Source organism: Odontesthes bonariensis, chromosome 23 (assembly GCF_027942865.1).
Source record: "Odontesthes bonariensis isolate fOdoBon6 chromosome 23, fOdoBon6.hap1, whole genome shotgun sequence".
In the NCBI taxonomy this organism is placed as follows: domain Eukaryota; kingdom Metazoa; phylum Chordata; class Actinopteri; order Atheriniformes; family Atherinopsidae; genus Odontesthes; species Odontesthes bonariensis.
In genome coordinates this window covers 25,527,978-25,551,178 of record NC_134528.1, presented here as the reverse complement: position 1 = coordinate 25,551,178, position 23,201 = coordinate 25,527,978, and the positions used below count along the sequence as shown (strand labels likewise).

The following is a 23,201-nucleotide window of genomic DNA, read 5'->3' as shown; positions in this document are numbered from 1 at the left end:
TAATCCTCCATACGGGAGACAGTGGTTCAACTAGCTATCATTTCATGCTTAATCACCTCTCACATTTTTCGTTAAGCTTAAAGTTATGATTATTGGCTATATAACCAAAGCAACCATGAAACAAAACTTTAGCTGCCATTTCAGTTTATTTTTTCATAATCATCCTTGGGTTCAATTTGAATGCGAGTAGTAGATCGAGATATCTGAGGGGTGGAGGACATGGCGCCTCTGTTTGGCTTGGCCACTGTTGCTCCTGCCCGTTTTTCGCTGTTTTTATCTGTCATGTTTGTCGTCATAACCTCACCTCTAAATGGATGTATCTCTGCTGCAATGGTTTATGACCGATGGTCCTTGTTCCGGATTAAAACGTCCATGGAAAGACCCTTTGATTCCCGGGAGGGCTACCGACAAACTTTTCCGCCACCGTTTGTGTGTTCTTCCTCCTCACCTGAGTACCGGCTTCTCTTCGCAAACTGGCGTCCCGGTAAGCCAGGGAAGAAATCCAGGAGAAGGGGTTGCCGAGGTGGCGTACAGGTATCGAGGAGGCGAGCTCTTCGGACTGATGGTCCGGGGTCCAGTCGCCATGAACATGCTCGCTGGTTGCGACCGATCTCCCTCCAGGACAACGCCTCGGACGCTCCACTGTTCTCCCAGTCATGGATTTATTCACCCGTCACACACGTTTCTCTGCCCCGGTCGCTCGTGGATGGGATTATGGACCTGTCTTTGGGGTTTCGCCGGACCGTTCTGCCCGACCAGAGAAGGACTGCCCAGCATCGCTTGATTTCCTGTCATCGCAACAGGTGCCTGCTGTCAGTCCCTCTGCAGTCAGCTGCGGCCACAGCTGATCTGTCAGTTCCGACCCGGATGGCATTACTGAATGCTCGTTCCATCTCCAACAAATCCCTGACTCTTAATGATCTCTTTTTGAGTGAGAACATGGATTTTTTGTTCCTTGTTGAAACGTGGCAGAGGGACAAGGAGTATTTTCATTTAAAGGAGCTCTGTCCTCCCGGCTGCTCTGTGATCGGGACGCCTCGCACGGAACGCCGTGGTGGAGGACTCGCTGTTGTGCATCGCGACAGCAAACTGTGCAGACTGGTAAATTCTGAGCCTTTCTCTTCCTTTGAGTCTCAGATTATCAGAGTTGGGACTTTTAACACATTCTATTGTGTCTTAATTTACCGTCCTCCTGGCGCAGTGAGTACCTTCCTAAATGATTTTACAGACTTATTATCTTCCATTATTAAGCTGGAGAGGGTCCTAATCATTGGAGATTTTAATATTCATGTTGATAATGTCTCTTGTAACACAGCTACTGACTTTTTATCCATCACTGACTCTTTTAACTTCACCCAACATGTCACTGGACCAACACATACAAAGGGCCATACTCTGGACCTTGTTTTCTCACTTGGCCTAGATGTTGGGGATGTGCAGGTGGAGGACTTTCATGTCAGTGATCATAGCTGTGTGCTTTTTAATGTAAACTTTGCTGTAAACCCTCCTCCTTTTAAAAGAAAAGCCCGAAGGAGGATTTTAAACCAGGAGGTTGCGGATGATTTCTCTGCTTTGTTTGAGCCACTCTTAGGCCTACTGATGGGAATAAATCATCCTGATGATTTTATCCAGACTTTTAATAGTCACTGTTTGGCTATTTTAGATAAAGTTTCAGTGATGAAATCCAGCTGTGTAACAGTAAATCTGCCTCACCCCTGGATAAATGACTCCATCCGCTCCTTTAGGACAATCTGTCGGAAAGCAGAACGTCTCTGGAAGTCGACACAATTAGAAGTCCACAGACTTCACCTAAGGGAACTTAGAGCCTCTTTTAATGATATGCTGAGGAATGCTAGGACCCAGTACTTCACCCAAATAATATCATCAAATAAGAAAAATCCCAGAGTCTTATTTGACATAATTAACTCTCTTGTCTCGCCTGCTGTCCCCCAAATCCCTGTGTACTGTAAAACAGACAGCAACGAATTTCTCATGTTCTTTGTAAATAAAATCAGAGACATCAGGGTGAACATTTCACCACAGTCTTCTTTAAACTCTGTTGAGGTAATACCCTCACCCTGTACTTGGTCCTCTTTTAACCCAGTGACCCTCCAGGATATCACTGCTCTGCTGCAAAAAATGAAACCCTCCTCAGCTCCTACCGACATCATTCCTACTAAGCTGCTTTTAACAGCCTTCAATTCGATCAGCCCCTCTGTCGTATATCTGATGAATCTTTCTCTTTCAACTGGTGTGGTTCCAACCTTTTTTAAACATGCAGTTGTCGAACCTGTACTTAAAAAGCCAAATCTGGACCCATCGCATCCTAAAAACTATAGGCCAATTTCTAAGCTTCCTTTTCTGTCCAAACTCTTAGAAAAAATAGTGTCAGAGGAACTGGCAGTGTTCCTTAAGGGAAAAAACGTCCTGGATAAATTTCAGTCCGGTTTTCGCAGTAACCATTCCACGGAAACTGCCCTTATTCGAGTTTCCAGTGACATCATGATGGCAGCCGACTCTGGTGAAAACACTGTTTTGGTTTTATTGGACCTTTCGTCTGCTTTCGATACTGTTGATCATGGCATTATGAGAAACAGACTCAAAGAGTTAGGATTATCTGGTTTGGTTTTAAAATGGTTTGATTCTTACCTTACCGAAAGAACTTTTAATGTGTTTGCAAACGAGTTCTTCTCCGAAACAGCAGACCTGACATGTGGGGTACCACAGGGCTCGGTTTTGGGGCCGATTCTGTTTTTATTGTATATTCTTCCTCTGGGACAGTTAATTAGCCAGTTCCAAAGTGTCTCCTACCATCTTTATGCGGATGATATCCAGCTGTACTGTTCCTTCAAGAACTCTGAGCTACACAAACTGTCCTCCTTAACCAGCTGCTTGACGAGCATCAAACAGTGGTTAAGTGAAAACTTTCTCCAGCTAAACTCGGACAAGACAGAGACTCTAATCATTGCTCCAGAAAACCGGATCCCACTTATTAGCCGCCACATGGGAAGCCTTGGCTCATCCATCCAGTCGAGTCTCCGGAATTTAGGTGTTGCCTTTGATTCAGCCATGTCATTTCAACAACACACAAAAACATTGATCAGGAGCTGCTTTTTCCAGCTGAGGAACATCTCAAAGCTGAGAACCTTAGTGTCAAAGGTGGAACTGGAGATGATCATCCATGCTTTTATTTCATCCCGCCTAGACTACTGTAATAGTCTTTTTACTTGCCTGAGCCAGAAGGATCTTCATCGTCTCCAGGCTGTTCAAAACTCTGCTGCTAGGCTTTTAACCCACACTAAGAAAAGAGCGCACATCACACCGGTTTTAGCTGAACTACACTGGCTCCCAGTCCGTGTCAGGATTCATTTTAAAATTCTAGTGCTCACTTTTAGAGCTCTGAATAATCAGGCCCCTGCCTATATTTCTGAGCTGCTGACACTTTATAATCCTGCACGTTCTTTAAGATCCTCTGACAAATGCCTGCTGGTCATTCCGCACACGCACTTTAAAACCAGAGGGGATCGAGCCTTTCAATCAGTGGCCCCGAGACTGTGGAACGCACTGCCACTTTCTTTGCGCACTTTAAACTCTGTGGAGCCTTTTAAAAAGCAGCTGAAGACCTTGCTGTTTAGACAGACTTTTAGTTAAGGTGAAGGTTTTTTTTTTTTTATGACATTTTGTTTTATGTTTGATGTTGTGTTTTGATGTGTATGTGTAGCTGTGTGTTCAGTGTTTTTTTTTTTTGTTTTGTTTTTTCCCTTGTTTTTTATTCTGATCTCACTGTGAAGCACTTTGTGAATCCTTTTCTGCGAAAAGTGCTATATAAATAAATTTTACTTACTTACTTACTGTTGCTTGAAGCATATACCTTTGACCTGACAAATAGCATACACTTCTAATTGCACCGGGGTACAAATAGCATACACTTCTAATTGCACCAGACGGGGTATCAATAGAACACATTGCTGAGTGCACCGGGGTACGAATAGCATTCACTGCTATTTGCACCAGACGGGGTATCAATAGAACACATTGCTGAGTGCACCGGGGTACGAATAGCATTCACTTCTATTTGCACCAGGGTACAATCAGCATACAGTGCTGATTGTACCAGGGGTGCAAATAGCCTTACCCAAATTATTTAGAGCAGCTAAAATTTTAAATTCAAGTTAATATCTCCTAATAACAATAAAGGCTAACCTTTAATAACTTTAAGATGATATCAAATTGTTTGACATCTGAAAGTCTGGCCGTGATATTAAATCCTAAATTTTGATAGTTTAACCTCATGTCATATGGTCAGACTGTCTAAACTCAGTCCTGCATCAGGTGGAAATCATAAAGTTTCAATTTGTAGAACATTTTTTCGGATGGTTTTTCAATTAAAGGAGCAAATATCCTAAACACTCTGCTTGTGTATTTGCTCTTTAAGAGAGCTGTTAAATCTTGTTTCAGCCAAACACTGTGTTGTTCCTGGATTTATTTTGGACATTTTATTGTTTCTTATCTCATCACTGCGATTTTTGCATTGTAAAGCTGTTTCCAGTTTATCTACATACTTTGGTGTCTCTCCCAATCATATGCATGTTAAAATAGATGGATGAATTAATACTAATTGCTCTAGTACAAAACTAAACCCCCATTATAATCATTATATCATTATAAATTCAGGCCAATGATCACTCAGTGAGTCTGTTTGGACTTTTTTTCTCACTCTCAAATTCAATTGAGAGAAAAAAGGAAGCAGGGTTGAGAAGACAATCTTAGGGTGTGCGCATTTATGACAAAGAGAACAACTATAATGAAAAGCTTCAAACGCTCAAAAAGCGTTTGAAGCTTTTCATTATTCATTATTCATTATTTCCTGTAATGCTGCTGCACAGCTGATCTTCAGTTAGAAGCCTCAGGCCAAGCCTCCAACTGTTGATTTTTTTCTTTTTCTCTTATAGGTCTCTTATTAGTGCATTGATGCTGAAAAAAATTATTAATTATTGTCAATGAGCTTTGGGATCAAATATATCATAAACTTTTTCCTTCTGTATTATGCATGTGCTTGATTCTTAGTCTCTCGTTTGTTTTCAAAACATTTTGAACACACACACTCAGCCTCAGTGGAGCAAACTCGCACACTTTTTTTTCTGCATTTCTCGAGTCCAATTTACAAATGTATCTGTCCCTCGTTTGTCTTCTCACCTCGGGACCATTTTCTCCATCTTTCCAAAGTGTCAACAAGCATCGACCCCACCGAGCTGGGTCTAAATCCAGTCGTCAATCAATTTTTGTGACATATTCAAAAGTTATACACGTGTTATTCAAAGTAGATGGAAGACGTATTTGCCCAAATGCTGAAAGCAGGTGAAGAAGCATCTACGCAGAACCTATGCGTTCTATGTGCTTCACCTCTCGGCAAAGCATTCGTTTTATTCCATCACTTTGCGGCACACCATAAAAATATTGTTTTCTCCCCCATTTTTGTCTATACCAAACCCCAATATTTTGAAACAGAACTACTTGAGATCTGCTTGATATCAGCAGTAAAATATCAATCAAGCAGGAACCCCACCCCACAGTTGCATGAAAATTAAACAAAATCTGACCCTGTATCCTACAGTTTAAATTTGTCCAGTCACACAGACCGCTTCGTAGCCCGGAAGGCCTCAATCCTTCGTCCCAACTACCGTCAGGGGAGCAGCCCTTCTGTCCCGGAATTCCACTAATTTTATATATCTAGTCGACCCGACTCAATTTCGGGAATTATAAACTACTTCGTCACACGGAGCTCTTCGTGCACGGACCTCTCAATTTTGAAGACAAGTTCCCCAAATGGGATATTCATTTATAAAATTAATTTATCTTGTCTTTTATTTGTTCAAATTCACTTGTCAGGACACTTATTCACTTTCCCTGTGTGAGGCTATGTGTTTATACTTGACGTGTTACCATTCAATGCAAATATCAGACAGTACATTCACACTTGGATTTAACATGATCAGAGGACATCTTAATTCAGACAATTTCATTTAGGTTACCCAATATGCAGAAATTTCACATTTAGACGTATAAGAGGTTTTCTGCTCACCTTTAGTTTTGGCGTCTCAAATTGTCTGAAAAAAAGCTGTCCTTTCGATCACCTCCAGTGGTCCTCCCTCGCACGGGGGTTTATGAGCGAACCAACCTCGTGTCACGGAACCATTTTTTTAGATTCGGTTTTTTAATTGGAAGCTCAAGAACAGACCGGAGTAATTCAAGTGAAAATGAAGTGTTTATTTGTAGTCACACATCAAAGCATATCAGCACTGGGCTCAGTGGAACAGAGCTCCCGCAGGAAGCCCGTCAGACTGAACCTCAACTTCCGGTTATCATTTGTATTTATAGCCTCATAGGTTGGACTCACACTCAACCGAGTATGATTGGACATGAGTAGGTTCAACATGCTTCGTCATATTCTCTGGATCAGCCCAAAACAATGTGTGTGTGTGAATCTGCCCTTGCTTTCCCAGGCTTTCCCAATTGTTTTGTCTTCCTATTCCTGGATCACTTTAGGTATTCGTCAGAATTTGAGAGATTGCTCTCGCTTAAAGGCTCATAGCTGAAATTCCGTAAATGTGAGCTCTTTAGTAGTTACATTGGCCTAAAGAGGACAAATTTTCCTACATTTTAAAGTATAATTTGTTTCTGTCAGTTAAACTGTAAGAAAGTTAAAGGAATTTTTTTTGAATATCAGAAAAAGCTGAAAATGACCAGTGCGCCATTTTGCTGGCTCCAAGAAAAACCAAGAAAGAGCAAATGTTCATATTTTTAAAACTTTCATATTTCAAAATTGGCTGAAGATTTTAAAAAGCTGAAACAATTGGTAATAGCTGAATGTCTTGTGAACATTTTAAAGTTTGAATGGTGTCTCTAGCTGAAAGTATGCTGAAGTAGAAAATGGCAAAAATCGTACGGAAGAACTAAGAATAAAGAAAAACAGAAAAACAATAATGAGAGTGCCTTGCATTCACCTTGCACTCACAACTAGAAAGAGCTGTTCCTGCGAAACAGCTGTGAGAATGCTTATGGGAATGGCTGAAGTTGAAAAAGAAATTAGTGAAATGATTTGAAGCTGATTGGGGAAAAAAGGCAGAATTGTTTAAATGGCTGAAAAAATGGCAGAAGTGTCAGGAAAAAAAAAGCTGAAGGGTTTAAAAAAAAAACAAAAGCAGATTTCAAGCAGAATGAAAATAAGTGAAAAGTCTTGATATTTTTCTAAATCATTGTAAAAGGGTGAAATGGAATGGATGTACCAGCTTAATTAGAACCTTAAATTGAATTTTAAAAGTGCAGAAGTGACACCTGAAGAGCATTTCACCACAGAGATGAACAGTTCTCATGAAAAAGATCAAAGGTTAAATGGATCACCACAACACTGATCTTAAATGGGAAACAGAAACACAGAGAAGAAAGAAAGAAATGGTTTGATTCAAAGCAGCTAATGTGACACTGTATCCCTCAGTGTTTCATAGCTTAAGTGATAGGAAACAGTTCAAAGCAGTGTCCATCAGTGTGAAAAGGTAGAATCACATTTATGTACAAGTAAAATGGAGATTTAACATAAAAATCAAGGTCAAGTGAATAATACTTAAAATGGCTGCAGTGTAATATCAACCAAGAAATGCAGAGCATGCCCTCCTCCTCCTCTTACATCATCTGTCCTGGTAGAGCAGGGCACAAGGGGATGTGCAGGATGTTCAAGGAACAGCAGAACATACAGAATTCAGAACAAAGATAGCAGAGTTCAAAACAAAGATACCATGCCATGATGCGTTCAGGGTCCCTGCTATAGTAGTCCTACTACTGACAGCTGTTCTGAGAACAAGCTGGGACCCAATAGGATTCCCGTATTAGTTAGTAAAAGAAGGAATCGAAAACAGTCAACTTGCTGGGTGAATCCATCTAATCTGTTAACGGTACCACGTACAACTCAGAATACAACAGAGACCAGTGTAAACTCCACAAAGCTAGCCTTACTTAATATTAGATCTCTGTCCAATAAGTCACTGTTAGTTAATGACTTCATAATTTCACACAATTTAGATTTTTTTTTTTCTGACAGAAACATGGTTAACAGAGAGCACAAGTGCTACTGTTCTTAATGAAACAGCCCCCCCAAATTTTTGTTTTATGGATAAATGCTGTAATGGGAGGAAAGGTGTGTGTGTGTGTGGGGGGGGGTTGCCTTATTTAAAGATACATTCCAGTATAAAGAGATCTCATTTGGTGAATTCACTTCTTTTGAATATCTTAGGTTTATTTTAAAGGGTGTTCCTAAAATCCTGTTCTTAATCATTTACAGATCTCCAGGATACTGTGCAAGTTTTATTGATGAATTTTCTGAATTATTGTCTGTTATTTTGACAGATTTTAACCATTTTATCTTGACCGGGGATTTTAACATTCACATAGACAACATGACGGATGGTAATGCCAAAGAATTTTCTTCTGTGCTGGACATGTTTGGTTTGTGGCAACATGTAACAGAACCTACCCACCTTCGAGCTCACATTCTGGACCTGGTCATTTCTAAAGGCGTTGATATTTCTTCTGTTGTGGTTATTGATTTGGCCTTGTCTGACCATTTTTGTATTTTATTTTATTTATTGATCCCTCAGAATGTTCAAACAACCAGCTTCTCAGTTAACAAGAGGTACATTAATGAGAAAACAAGTGCTCAGTTTAGGGAGGCCATAGCTATGTTACCAACAATGAGCGCAGAGTCGGTTGAAGGACTGCTGGATCATTTCAACTTAAAAAATTTGAATGTAATGGAAGCTGTTGCACCGATACGAATCAAGAGCACCTTGAGCAAACGGAAAACACCATGGAGAAACACCACTACGGTAAAAAAACTGAAAAGAGAATGCAGGAAAGCTGAACGTAAATGGAGGAAAACAAAGCCTCAGATTCACTATGAGCTGTACAAACAAAGCCTGCGTAGTTATAACAATGAGCTGTGCAAGGCTAGACAGTTGCATTTATCTGAAATGATTAATAAGAATGTCAACAATTCTTGAACTCTGTTTTCTATGGTTGAAAAACTCAACGAATTTGCCAACTTTTTTTAGCCAAAAAATCAAAACAATTAGACAAAACATTCACGCAACACAGACAAACAAGAAAACTAATCTGTGTCTAAAACCTAGAAATAACAATTTAATATTGTTGATTTAAAAATCCTAGAGGAAACAGTTCGGCATCTGAAATCAACCACTTGCACTCTGGACATAATACCATCTGACTTTTTAAAAACTGTTTTTACCTCAGTAGAGGTATCAGGCATTTTTCCCAAGTCACTAAAGACAGCTGCCATTAAGCCATTCCTAAAGAAGAGAACTCTAGATGCCTGTATGATGAACAACTACAGACCTGTCTCTAACCTCTCTTTTATATCTAAGATTATTGAGAAAGTTGTATTTAACCAGCTCAACGACTTTCTGAATGAAAGTGGAAGTCTTGATAACTTTCAATCAGGCTTCAGACGTCATCACAGCACTGAAACAGCTCTGGTCAAAGTGTTAAACGACATCGAGTTGAATACTGATTCTGGTAATGTTTCAGTCCTGGTTCTGTTGGACCTCAGCGCTGCGTTTGATACTGTAGATCACAGAATCCTGTTGCACAGGCTGGAAAACTGGGTTGGACTTTCTGGAGCGGTCCTTAACTGGTTCAGGTCCTACTTAGAAGGCCGGAGTTATTTTGTGACAATTGGCAGCTATGAATCTGAGCGAGTGGCCATGACTTGTGGAGTCCCCCAGGGGTCAATTCTTGGACGACTGCACAGTACGACTGTAGCCCAACAGACGTACTGTGTCAGTGTCTGGAGGAAATAAACACCTCGATGAGAGAGAATTTTCTACAATTAAATTAAGACAAAACTGAGATCATTCTGTTTGGTAGCAAAGAGAAAAGGGTCAGCGTTGGTAAATATCTTGAGACTCGGGACCTTACAATCACTGACCAAGTTCGTAACCTCGGAGTGTTGATAGACTCAGATCTGACTTTCAGCAGCCACATCAAAGCTGTCACCAAGGCAGCTTTTTACCATCTCAGAAACATCAACAGAATTAAAGGTTTCCTCTCCCAGAAAGACCAGGAGAAACTCATCCATGCATTCATCTCCAGTAGACTCGATTACTGTAATGCTCTTTTAACTGGACTTCCCAAAAAGAGCATTACACATCTGCAGCTCATCCAGAACGCTGCTGCTAGAGATCTGAACACATCACACCAGTTTTAAAATCTTTACACTGGCTTCCAGGCAGTCACAGAATAGATTTTAAAAGCCTGCTGATGGTTTACAAATTCCAAAACGGTTTAGGCCCAAAATACATCTGTGATATGTTCAGAGAATATAAACCTAGCAGAGCTCTTAGATCCAAGGACTCAGGTCAGCTGGTCCAGTCCAGAGTCCAGACTAAACACGGAGAAGCAGCATTTAGCTGTTATGCTGCAAACAAGTGGAACAAACTGCCAGTGGAGATTAAACTTTCACCAAATGTAGACATTTTTAAATCCAGGTTAAAAACATTTATTTTCTCATGTGTCGATGCATGAAATCTGCACGGTATCTTTTAATTTATCTGGATTGTTTTTAAATTCATTTAAATTATTTTTTTTTTTTTCACTTTATATTCTTTTATGTATTTTTAATCCTTCTTCCACTCCCTGCTGCAATGCTTTTGTTTTATGTAAAGCACTTTGAATTGTTTTGTACATGAAATGCGCTATACAAATAAATTTGATTTGATTTGATTAATACATGAGTTGAAGAGAGATGTCCTCAGTGAGAGCAATGTTTGTAAACAGGTGCGGCTTAACGAGCTGACACCCAGCAGAACTGCAGGAGAAGAAGCAGAAATGGCTGAAGCACAATACTCTATACTATGACCTCCTGTGAGAAAAGTTCAAGAGCCAGGAAAATAATTTGAAGACCGTCAGAAGCAGAAGGCTTAGGAAAGCGGCAATGTAGTTTTTATTTCAATTGAGTGAAAGATTTTTAAATAGCAGCGGGTTGAACACACTTGAAGCTGATTTTTGAGTACTACCAAGCTTTACATTGGAGTTAGTGAGAGAATTTGAGAGGAATTGAGAGATCGCTTTCGGTGCAAGGCTCATAGCTGAAATTCTGTAATTGTGAGCTCTTTAGTAGTTACATTGGCTGAAAGAGGACAATTTTTCCTACATTTTAAGGTATAATTTGTTTCTGTCAGTTAAACTGTATGAAAGGAAGAGAAACAGAAAAACAATAAAAATAAAGAGAAACAGAAAAACAATATTCCTAATACAATTAGGAAAGACAGCAATAATGGCTGTTAAGATAAAGACAGTAAAGAGAGCAAATTGAGGAGAAGTGCTCATTCTCACTTATTTAAATTTCACTGAATAATTTAAGAAAATCAAGAAAAGAAGTAATATCTAAACTAATATCACTCCAAAAAAGCAGTGTCCCTTATTATGCATTTGTTTAACTCGTTCTCTCTAGGTCATGCCCTAACTGTTGGGTAAAGATGTAAGATTATACTTCCACCCATTATCTAAACCCACATTATCTAATTATGTGTTGCTGGGGGTCTGTGGTCTTGTTCACCTACCATCAGACAAGAAGCAGGCTTAACCTTGGACAAATTGCCAGTCCATCACAAGACTAACAGAGGGACAGAAATATCAGAATCCTCAATTAACCCACGTAGGCCTGGGGAAAAGTTGCAAACTTCCCTTAGAAAGACTTAACCAGTTAGTACAAGAATCCCACTTGCTTGAAAATTTATATCTAGTGAGCTAATCTGCTTTATGTCTTGGACATCCTAAACTGCTGACACACTTATTTACTTAAATTTAGTTTAAGCATTGTTCATAATGACAAAGTTGTTTCTATCATATGAATAATGACTTTAAACTTTTCTGTTTGAAAACAAGCAAATGATTCTAAACAGATTTATTTTTATTTATTTTTTAAGCTGCATGTAATATTTGTGTCTTGCAGAAACACGTGTGTTTTCATTCCTCTTATTTTGAACTTTCCTGCTCCATCTTGTGTTGTTACTGTTAGGGAATAGGAACATATGTGGTGGAGGATGTAGAGGAATGTCTGGCTCAGGTTGACCTCTACAAGCAACCCCTTCAAATCATTGAGGGCCCCCTGATGAATGGCATGAAGGTGGTGGGAGATTTCTTTGGAGCTGGGAAGATGTTCCTGCCACAGGTACCGCTTTTTGTTCATTTTTCTCCTGTGTTTCAGTCAAAATTGTATGAACTTTGATCTATATGTTACACCTTTATGTAGATGTTTAAACCTATGTAGATGTTTAAACCGTGGGAGACAGCCTCAGCATTATTTGTGTGCAATGAATTGAATAGAAGCCTTGGTTTCAAGCATTTTTAAGTGATATGCATCACTTCAATTTGGTTCCTCAAGAAATTATGATACAATGTGCAGTATACTTCTCACTAGTTTTCAGTCCACTTGAAGAAGTCATTGAAGTCACTGTGTCAATGCAACATAGTTTCCAAAAGATCTTTTTCAGCTTTTTAAATTTTTTTTAAGGGTTTGCTTGTACAAGAGTTCAAAGTCAGACTTACGATTCTTTAAAATGAACAGACTTGACTTATTGTTTGTTGCAGACTGATGAATACATGTGTTTACTTGAAGTTTGTAGGATTCCATCATTAGCATAAACAGCCTCCAAACACGGCACTAAAACACTGCACGTTCTTTTTATTTCCCTTTTTTTTTTTTTTAATGGAATGTAATAGCATGATGCTTTTCTTGTCCAGATGACCACTCAGAGATTTTACACAACAAGCCACATTTACCCATTCAGACACACTTTCTTATGGCATCTCTTCGTCTATACAATGTTTCAAGCCACATTGTGAAATCTGTATGACAGAAAAAAAAGCACTTGGCATTCTTCGACAATTCGACTCCAGGGAGGCCATGAGTCAAAATACAGATCTTCCGACTGGCAGATGACCACTCTTAATCCTGAGCTACAGCTACCATCAGAACTTGACTGCAACTTAAGAAGGGAGGAGACTGACATAAAAGCAGTGGCTAAATAACATTAAAAGCAAAGCAGTCTGTGATAAGACGTATAACAGTAATGAAGAAATTTTAAAATAATAAAATTTTTGGAACCTGTAGTATGTGATGTTGCACTGTCCAGAGAAGTTGTTTCAATGAAATGCCAATACACATGAGTTTAAAATTAGATTGTAGTTGCAGTAAATTTTCATCTATGATGATGATATTATCAGTTGTGAACAGTTTTGTAGTTTTTCATGTATTCAAAGTATCTTATTTTTTCATTTATCCACATATAGAAATGTCACTTTTGACCAAATGTATTTTATTGTGTGTCACGCATTTACATGTAAGTCGTATATCAGGTTTAGACCACTCTTAATATTTTTGGTAATACATGCGAAAAAATTGTATACAAAAATAAGTTAATTAACATGTATTTTCTTACCTCACAATACTTGTCACAATTTTTTTTTTTTTACAGTTTGTCAACTGTTTGTCAACAGAAAAAATGAAAAGTTGAATTTACTCTATACAAATGTAAGAGATGCATACAGATCCTCTTCCTATCCTCTATTTAGAAAATCAGACCAGAGTAAGAGTTACCCTTCAACTATACACTTATTGTTCACTGACCTGTAACAATTCAGATTGTGGTTTTAGGAAGCTTTGTGGCCATAATCCAAGCCGGAATGCTCTCTGAGCTACTTGGAGATGACATCGGTGCCAAGATTGAGTTTGTAACAGATCAAATGAACCACTTTGTGCAGAGTATTATTCTTACAACGGAAGGTAGGTGCTTTTCCAGTCAAAAGCCCATGATCACCAATAATCAGAGAAAGCTGCTGAACATGAAAAAGGTCTTCAGGGAGGGTAATAGAGAGTTGTTGAGGACTGCTGGGAAAAAAAAGCTAAAAAGCAAGCTACAGCAGAGCAATGTGAGGGACGTTTGGTCAAGGATGAAAAAAATTACAGGCTTTAAGGTGAAAGAGGATCATCCATCTAACTCATTATCTATACCTCCCTAATCCAGTTCAGGGTCATTCGGTTGTTGGGTTGGAGCCAATCCCAACTGTCATCGGGTGAGATACAGTTTAACACCCTGAACAGATCACCAGTCCATCACAGGACCACACTGAGGCCCCATCCACACGTAGCCGGTATCTGCTAAAACGAATATATTTTTCTATGTTTGGACCTGTCATCCACATGAAAACGCATAAAAACGCATCGTAAACGAATGTTTTTAAAAACTCCGGGCAAAGTGAAGATTTTTGAAAACTCCGTTTATGCAGCTGCGTGTAGACAGAGATAACCGGAGTTTAGCGTTTTCGAACGTCACAATATGCGCCAAAACAACAACAAATCTGCTTTAAAGTCTAAAGTGCGACCTTTGTTTACTGAAGAAGCATGGATGTCTTGAGAACTGTGGTGGTTATTATTGTGCAGGCGCTGTTTACTGCCTTGATTTTACACGCCCAAGTCGTACTCCCAGAGGAATGGCGTGACAATTTCGCATGTCCCGGTCCTCACTCCTCTCGCTGTCGGAATTATTACGTCCTCATATCGAGGGGCAGTCCACTGTCATGCGATCACCTGTCAGTGTGCTCAAAAAAGTTGCGTGCACACTTTATTATTTAGCTGACGAGGGCAGATTGCGCAAAACAGCAAATGCATTTGGGTTGTCAAGACAGGTGAAAACGCAGATGTTCGGTTATGTGTGGAAGGAGTTTTTTTCGAAAACGAGGTAATGTGGGTACAAATTATTTTATAAATGGAGGGGGGGAAACATTCGGTTTTAAAAATACCCGGTTACGTGTGTACATAGCCTGAGACAAACAAGACAAACAGCAGTGAATGCCCACACTCACTCCTTGGGACAATTTAGGATCATGACTATTAACCTGATATGCAAGGTTTTGGATGGTGGGAGAAAACTGGAGTACCCAGAGAGAACCCACACATAACACGGGGCAACATGCAAAATCCACACAAAAAGGCCCCAGCCGGAATTCAAAGTAGAACCTTCTTGCTTTGAGCAACGGTACGAACCATCATACCACCGTGCAGCCCTGAAAAAGTACACATTAATGGAAGTCTAGGCAGAGCCAGCAAGCTGAGCAAGTTTTTCAAAGAATTTTGTTCTGAACAACGATCAGCATGCTCCTCATCTGCCTCCACCTAAAAGGACCCCATGCACTCCCTGTTCCCACAGATTCCCTGTCACATGGATCTCAACACAGACTACAGCCCTTCAGCAAGAGACAGTGAGATCTCCTGTGCTCTCCCATCCACCCTGTCTCTGTCTTCAGCAGTCAGTTGAAGAGACTCAACTGGAATAAGTCTGCACATCCAGATGGTGTCAGTCCTGGAGTCCTGAAGACCCAGGGCTCCAGACTAACTTTTGTCACTAGGAGCGCTGTAGCCCCCAACTGAACATTTTAGGGGGCTTTACTCATACCTTTGAAGATCAAGCTGGCTTTTGAATTCGGTGAAGGGTAGTTCCTCCTTAGCAACGAAGTAGGCCGTGTTAAATTTCAGTATCATTTCTGCCTCATCTGCACTATGATTTACAGCCTTTTGTCTTCTAAAAGCAACCGGCAGTGGCGTTGCTTATTCATTTGTTAAAGGGATAGTTCGCCTCTTTTGACATGAAGCTGTACGACATCCCATACTAGTAATATTATTTATGAACATTTTCCTACCCCCCGCTGCGTCCTGTGAGCCGAGTTACAGTCTCCTTTTGGGGGTGAAGTAAGTAGTCCGGCTAGTTGGCTGGGGCTTCACAAATAAAGCGTTTTGCTTCTGAAAAGAATATGCATTCAAAAGAGTAATACATTTGCATCACAAAATCGTATCTTCCGAAAAAGTTACACCTCACAATCGCTTGGCACTAGGTTGCAGTATCAATGCGCGCTGCCGCCTGCCGACAGCTGCGCCTGTTTCACGGTGTTTACTGCTCGGAAAGTTAACGTAATCATGTCTGACTACGACACCGATGATGAAGACATCCCTTTTACCACAGAGCTAAAGGGATATCTTTATGAACCAGAATATACAGATGCCGAACTTCACCAGATGGAGTTAGAACGGGCAGAGAGAGAGAGGAGGGACAGAGAAGTGGTCCCAGCTGAAGTTGGAGCCGCAGCTGTGAGACACAGGGTGACCGACAAATGGTGGTGCACTTGTTCGAAGCGCCCAGTAATGCCAACGGAGGTGGAGAGCTGGCCTGGGTCGCTTCTTCCAGTTAATTTTGGGAACGTGGAAAAAGGTCCAGCATTCAGGATTGCGGGGAAGTCTTTATGATTTGTGATGCAGACAGAAGCTGGTACACTGGCCTCTTCCTCAATTGAAAGGTCTTGCATCTGTGGCATGATGAGTTCCCATTCGTGGCAGCAGTAGCTCTCCACCTCCGTTGGCATTACTGGGCGCTTCGAACAAGTGCACCACCTTTTGTCGGTCACCCTGTGTCTCACAGCTGCAGCTGTGGCTCCAACTTCAGCTGGGACCACTTCTCTGTCCCTCCTCTCTCTCTCTGCTCGTTCTAACTCCATCTGGTGAAGTTCGGCATCTGTATATTCTGGTTCATAAAGATATCCCTTTAGCTCTGTGGTAAAAGGGATGTCTTCATCATCGGTGTCGTAGTCAGACATGATTACGTTAACTTTCCGAGCAGTAAACACCGAGAAACAGGCGCAGCTGTCGGAAGGCGGCTACTTACTTCACCCCCAAAAGGAGACTGTAACTCGGCTCACAGGACGCAGCGGGGGGTAGGAAAATGTTCATAAATAATATTACTAGTATGGGATGTCGTACAGCTTCATGTCAAAAGAGGCGAACTATCCCTTTAAGATGTCTCGGCATACTCTATGCTTGAGGCTAACATTGTGTTTCACCTAAGCATGGGCCGATATGAGATTCTGACGGTATGATAACCGTAGGCAAAAATATCACGGTTTCACGGTATTGTGATTACAGCTCTAAAATGTGTATTTTGAATGTCTGTATTTAAAAACAAGGAAAAAACTTTTCCATTCGTTATGAAATAGTGTGCTTCAGTGGACACACTTGTGAATTATCTAATTACTTTCAGGATGCAATAATAATAATAGGTGCCTGTACCGCACTTCTTCGCTGAGTGGAGGTGCGTGGGGGGAGTGGCACTAACCATTTTCAGGGCATCTTTTTTGTCCGGACACACCTCCTCTGCGACAGCATTCAAACACTTCTTAATTAACTCCCCATCACTGAACGACTTTCCACAGCTTGCTATAAGTTTAGCTACCTTGAAGCTGGCCTGAACGGATGACAGGTTCGTCTGTGTTTGGTGTAGCATTGTACTCTGCTGGGCAGCTAATCCACTTTTTAGCTTAGCCACCTTGTCTCTCCTCACTTGACCCTGCAAGCTAGCATACTGCCCTCTGTGGCAATTTCATAGTGCCAGCGAATGTTGAATTCTTTGAACACCGCCACTCTCTCCTTGCAGATTAAGCAAACTGACTTTTCCTTGCACTGGAGAAATAAATAGTCATCCGTCCACTGCTGTTAAAAAACTCTACACTCCGAATCCATTTTCTGTTTCGACATTTTGTTTTCTGCCTTTCTTTCGTTAGCTCGCCTCACTTGACCGTTGATCACAAGCAAAGTCAAGTTGGAATATACGATTGTGTGGGGGGGTGAAAATTAGCTACAACTGTAAATAGTTCGTAAATAAGGTAAATTTTAATTGGAGTGCCAACCTTAATCATTTAGTAGATATGTAGATATCCTTCATATTCAAGATGATGTGGAATAGTTGATTGGTACCGATACCTTCAAATTGCTTGAGCCCTGGGAGGTTATCAACAGTCATGGAAACTGGCCTTATGCCAGTAGGGCCCTACAGGGATGTTTATTAATGGTCCCCTCAAAAAATTTAGTGTATGGTGTTAAAGGAGGCCGCCCCATTGCTACAGTTAACAGGATCTCCATAGAAAGGCTGGAAGAGTTGCTTAATAGTCAGTACAATAATGATTCTAATTAAAAAAAACATCACAATACAAAGAGGAGTTGTAAACAAATAATTTAAAGTTCATGGAAACCATAAAAGACTTGGAAAGGCTGCAAAATGCACATTACAGATTTACACTTCCCTTTAAGAAAGCTAAAGTGTCCTTGCCAGACAATAAATGCGTTTCTAACAAACGACTCTTGTACTAAAAAAGAGGTTTCAGAAAAATTTAAAGTTCCATCAGGAATACACAAGCTGGAGTGCATCATCCTCAAAAGGGAACCATTTGTGTCGTAAACCCAATCTCTATCTGATGCCACTCTGTCTTAGATTTCCACAGACATCTTCTGTTGTTGACCTTACCAGAGAACACCCTGACCATAAACAATATGTGGTGTGAGCAGTGAGAAGATTTTCTGAGATTCTTATGGTGGCCTGGAGGTGATTTAAAGCAATAGCATGTGGAATACAGGATGGCTGTGCATCTCTTGAGAGCAGTGGTACAGCCTTGGTATCCTACTCCGTAGCTATCGGCCAATTCGGTCACACAGAGGCTATTAATCCTTTCGAAGTTCTCCGTCGTGATGTCGGATATGCAAGGCAATTCACCTCCCGATCAGTAGGCGTCGCTACGCTAGACGGCCTAATCTCGCGACGTCTATCTGGAAAGTCGTTGATTGATTGTTTACCTTCCGGCTCTGTTCCACTCCTCACAGTGAACGATGGCGACCAAGAGAGAAATACTGTTGTTGGAGTTGGAGATTATTGATATTGAAATGCAAATAATTTTGACCAAATGTTGACCGACACACAGTAAACTCTTTCAAATATGGCGGTGTTGTTGTTGTGAGAGGAAGGAGCTAAACCGGAAAAGTGATTCTGGAAATGATGTTGTTAGCCGACCAATCACAACCCTTGTGGTCTCCGCGAGTCTCCGTCTCCTCGACGGATAGTTAGGAATTTTGGCCGACGCACGCAAGCAACGGAGAGAGTCTCCGGGAGGGTTTCCGATGCGGAGACGGCTCTTCGTGGCCTTTCCCGGACGACTGTAAATCAGGCTTTATGCTCTTCAAAATACTGTGGAAGATAACCAGAACTGTCATTGATACAGTGAATAAAAACGTTTACATCGGCTGTCTTAAGAGCAGGGCTTCTGGTTGCTGTTCAGTTAGAGATTTGACAGCTGTTTGTCAAATAGTAGGCTTTGTTTTGATTAAATCGATATGCAACAATCGTAGCGCTCAATCAACCCAAGAGTACAGATCAAAGATTCTGTATGAGTTGGATCTGGACAGAGACCAACTGCCAGTGGAGAGAGCACTTAGGCTCCATTAGTGTGTCAAGATCAGATGCGCTAAAGCTCAAGATAGCACTCAAGGAACATACCAGATTGGTGCCATGACCCGGATTCAAACCGGGGTTGCTGCGGTCACAACGCAGGGTACTAACACTATATAGTATATTATACAATACCAAGACAGCGCCACAAAGTCCACAACCATCAATATCTCAGAGTAAATCTCCAATGAACCAAATCATGCTTTGTGTTTGTAATGGCCAAAACATGACTTGCACAGAGGTCCAAAAACAATAACCGCTCAGGTTCAGATCAGGGAGGCCATCTTTCCTAATCACATCCCTCCAGGTTACTCTGTCATGCTCGACATGGGCTTTGAAGTAACCCAGGAGAACGATCGAATCCGCAGGTGGCACTCTCTCTAGGACTCCATCCAGAGATTCCAAGAAGGCTAGGTAATCTGAGCGACTTGCAGCCGCAGCAAGGCGACCCTCTCACTCACGGGGGAAAACTCCTGCACACTCTGACAGGGTATTGTGAATATCCCCTCACTTGCCCGACACAACACAACTCCTGAATATAAGAATCTAGCCCTTCTCAAGGAGTTTGGTTCCAAACCCATGCTGATTTTGATGGTGAGTATATCTAGTTGGGACACCTCCACCTCACATACTTTCTCAGGCTCTTTACCCTTCAGTGAGGTGACGCTCCATATCCCCAGGCCGCCACCTTCACCTGCTGACCAGTTCACACAGCACCTGGTCTCAAAATTCCTTTCCACTGCTAATGAGTCAATGTGAAGGTGGCATCCAAAAATGGAAAAAGAGAAAAATATACATCATCCCTATTTATTTTCATTAAAATGTTTTATACATTGGTCAGTATTTATTTTTTAGTTAGTAGGCAATATAAATGTTCTCTTTATGTGTGTAGAAACTGAATCACAACTCGTATTTGCAGGTTATCAAGTCGGCTCGTGTTATGAAGAAAGCGGTTGGTTATCTGATTCCTTTCATGGAGAAGCACAGGGAGGAGATGATGGTCTCATCAGGGTCAACTGAGGAGATGGTTAGTCTCAGAGGAATATGACTGTGTTTGGTGAAAAGATGTTAAGCATTTTTACTTGCATTTTAAAAAATATTATTGCCTATTTTTATTTTTAGGAGTTTTATTTGTGGAAAGAGTTTACAACACTTTCATAATATATGGTATAACAATTGTACTATAAACGGTAAAACTATAAGAAAAATGCATTAATTGTGCATGACAGCAAACAGTTGGCCTTATCAATAACAAAGGTGGCCTTAACTATTGTTGAGCTTTTAGTGCTCTCCTAAATGAAGGAAAAATTACTTTTTATTTTTTTTATTTTTATAGGTACTTAATTTACCATGAGCAGTTGCATGTGATATTAATAGTTTCTGCTTCATGCTCCCTTTTGCTGATGTGTACATTGATTTTCACTCACTCAACAGTATTGTGCAAGCTTTTAAAGATGATATGTGGAATTGGTATCAACAAAACATATCAATGAGGCTCACCCTCCATTCTCCACATGCTATAATACAACAGTTATTTCAACAGCATACTTTCACATCCTTACCCATGTGCCACTTTACCCATTCCTTACCCATTCCAGCTGTGAGACTGCATTTCCAGCAGAGAAGCTCCTGCTTTGAAGTGCATGATTGAGAAGAAAATGTGGAGAAAATCTGGACTGAAGTGACTCTGATGTCTCCAGAATATCCAATTTTTTTTGTGTGGAAAGGACTTACTAAAGTTTGTATCTTGTATAGCAGCCCTGATGTTTTCTCCATTGTTTGCAGGATCCCTATCAGGGCACCATACTTCTGGCTACAGTAAAGGGAGATGTTCATGATATTGGCAAGAACATCGTAGGAGTGGTGCTAGGTTGTAACAACTACAGGTAAAATTGGTGTAATGTTTTGTTGCTGAATTTTAATAACCAACCATCTGAAATGATCTCGCTCTTCTGCAGAACTATGCTAAATTCAGTGGACTCAGAAAGTGTCAGCAGCACTTTGTCTCACAATGCAAAGTGTCTCCAAGAGACTTAAGAACTCATCCAGTAAAAGACATTTACAGTTCAATAATGTACCACATGCAGTCAAACACATGTAAACGTTTGACTGAAAGTACATAGGACAACATGCAAAAAGTACACCCCTGCCAGGTGACATTAGAAACAAAAACTTATTACTATAGAAAAACCAGGGTAAAGAAGTGTGATTCAGCAAGTCAAAGCTGAATGTGAGTTTTAAATGAATGGGCTTATGATTCTGAAATAAATGCTCAGAAAAAACAATAGTATTAGCTTTGACGTCAGACATCAAGATCTTTTTCATTCAGTCCGTCACCAAAGGCGTGGAGTGGAGCAGAGCAGATGTTGGTTCCAGCCAACCACCCTCCATCACTCTCCACTCTCTTGGTGCTTCAGTCAAGGGTCTACCAGTGTATTCTTGGAACTGTCCCCTGTCTTCTACAGTAGAGCTTGGCCTACAATCGGACAGGATGTGATGGCTTATGTTGCGAAATGTAATCAAATCACCCTCCTAGTAATATTAGGTAGGTTAGGAGGAAATGCAAGCGATAGGCTTAGAGAAGATGGGAGATATAATTTACTCTTATGGTGTAGAAAGATTTGGGGTGCAAGATGGAATGAGAGCTGAAGGAGTACATTTAGTTAAGTCTTGACGGCAAAAAGAGATGGAGAAATTGGTTAAGGAAAGAAGAAATTTAAGAAAGCAGTGGAAAAGAGCTACAGAAGAAGAGAGGGAGGGAATTAATGTTTTGCAGGAAGAATTGAGAAGCAGGCTAGGAATACTCAGAAGGGCTGAATATCTTAGGAAAAAGAGAAAGAAGAAAGAATATGTAAGGACTGCGTTTTACAGGGACCCGTTCCACCATGCCACCATTAGGAGAGATAGCTCATATGATGGATGTTAGACCACCTAAGTGGAAAGAGGTCGAGGAGGTAGTCAGGCGTGCAAAGGCTTCATCTGCCCCAGGGCCAAATGGAGTCCCCTACCGGGTTTATTTTAGTGCACCTGATATCATAAAGTTTTTGTGGAGGCAATTAAGAATAGTTTGGGAGAAAACAGTTTATTCCTAGAGCATGGCGTAGGGCAGGAGGCGTTCTTATTCCAAAGGAGACAGAGTCCTCGGACCTGAGTCGGTTACGGATGATCTCTCTCCTAAATGTAGAGGGGAAGATTTTCTTTAGTGTGGTTGCACAGAGATTAGCTAGTTATTTAGAAAACAATAGCTTAATAGATACTACTGTGCAGAAGGCAGGAATACCAGATTTTCCAGGGTGTTTAGAGCACATGATTTGGCATCAGATTCAGACAGCCAAGATTGAGAAAAAAGACTTGCATGTTGTATTTCTGGATCTAGCAAATGCATTTGGTTCAGTGACACATAGCCTTATTTGGAAAGCGTTTGAGTATTTTAGAGTGCCTGTAGTAGTTGTTAACTTAGTAAAAGCATATTTTCAGGATATTAGACTGTGCCTAAGTACAGCAGGTTTCACAACAGGTTGGCAGAGGCTACAAATAGGCATTATGGCAGGGTGTACGATTTCTCCATTAGCATTTACAATGGCAATGGAGATCATTATTAGAGCTTCCAAGTGGGTTGTAGGTGGAGAGAGACGTAAGGATGGCATGCGCCTTACACCAATTTGGGCCTACATGGATGATATGACGTTGGTGACTACAACAGTGCCATGTATGAAGAGAATACTTGAGAAACTTAATAAAAATCTAAAGTGGGCTGGTATGAAAATCAAACCGACTAAGTCTAGAAGTATCTCAATAAGTAGAGGGAAA

General features: G+C 40.7%; 1 protein-coding gene across 2 annotated transcripts in view; it reads left to right on the top strand.

The window, feature by feature from the left end:
- Positions 1 to 23,201, top strand: part of mtr (5-methyltetrahydrofolate-homocysteine methyltransferase) — a 133,789-nt gene that overhangs the window by 55,414 nt on the left and 55,174 nt on the right. For both annotated transcript variants that reach the window (XM_075457566.1, XM_075457565.1), the window contains 3 exons: positions 12,089 to 12,241; positions 20,311 to 20,418; positions 21,177 to 21,277. In XM_075457566.1, coding sequence (XP_075313681.1) covers positions 12,089 to 12,241; positions 20,311 to 20,418; positions 21,177 to 21,277 — 362 coding nt within the window. The remainder of the gene's footprint in view (positions 1 to 12,088; positions 12,242 to 20,310; positions 20,419 to 21,176; positions 21,278 to 23,201) is intronic.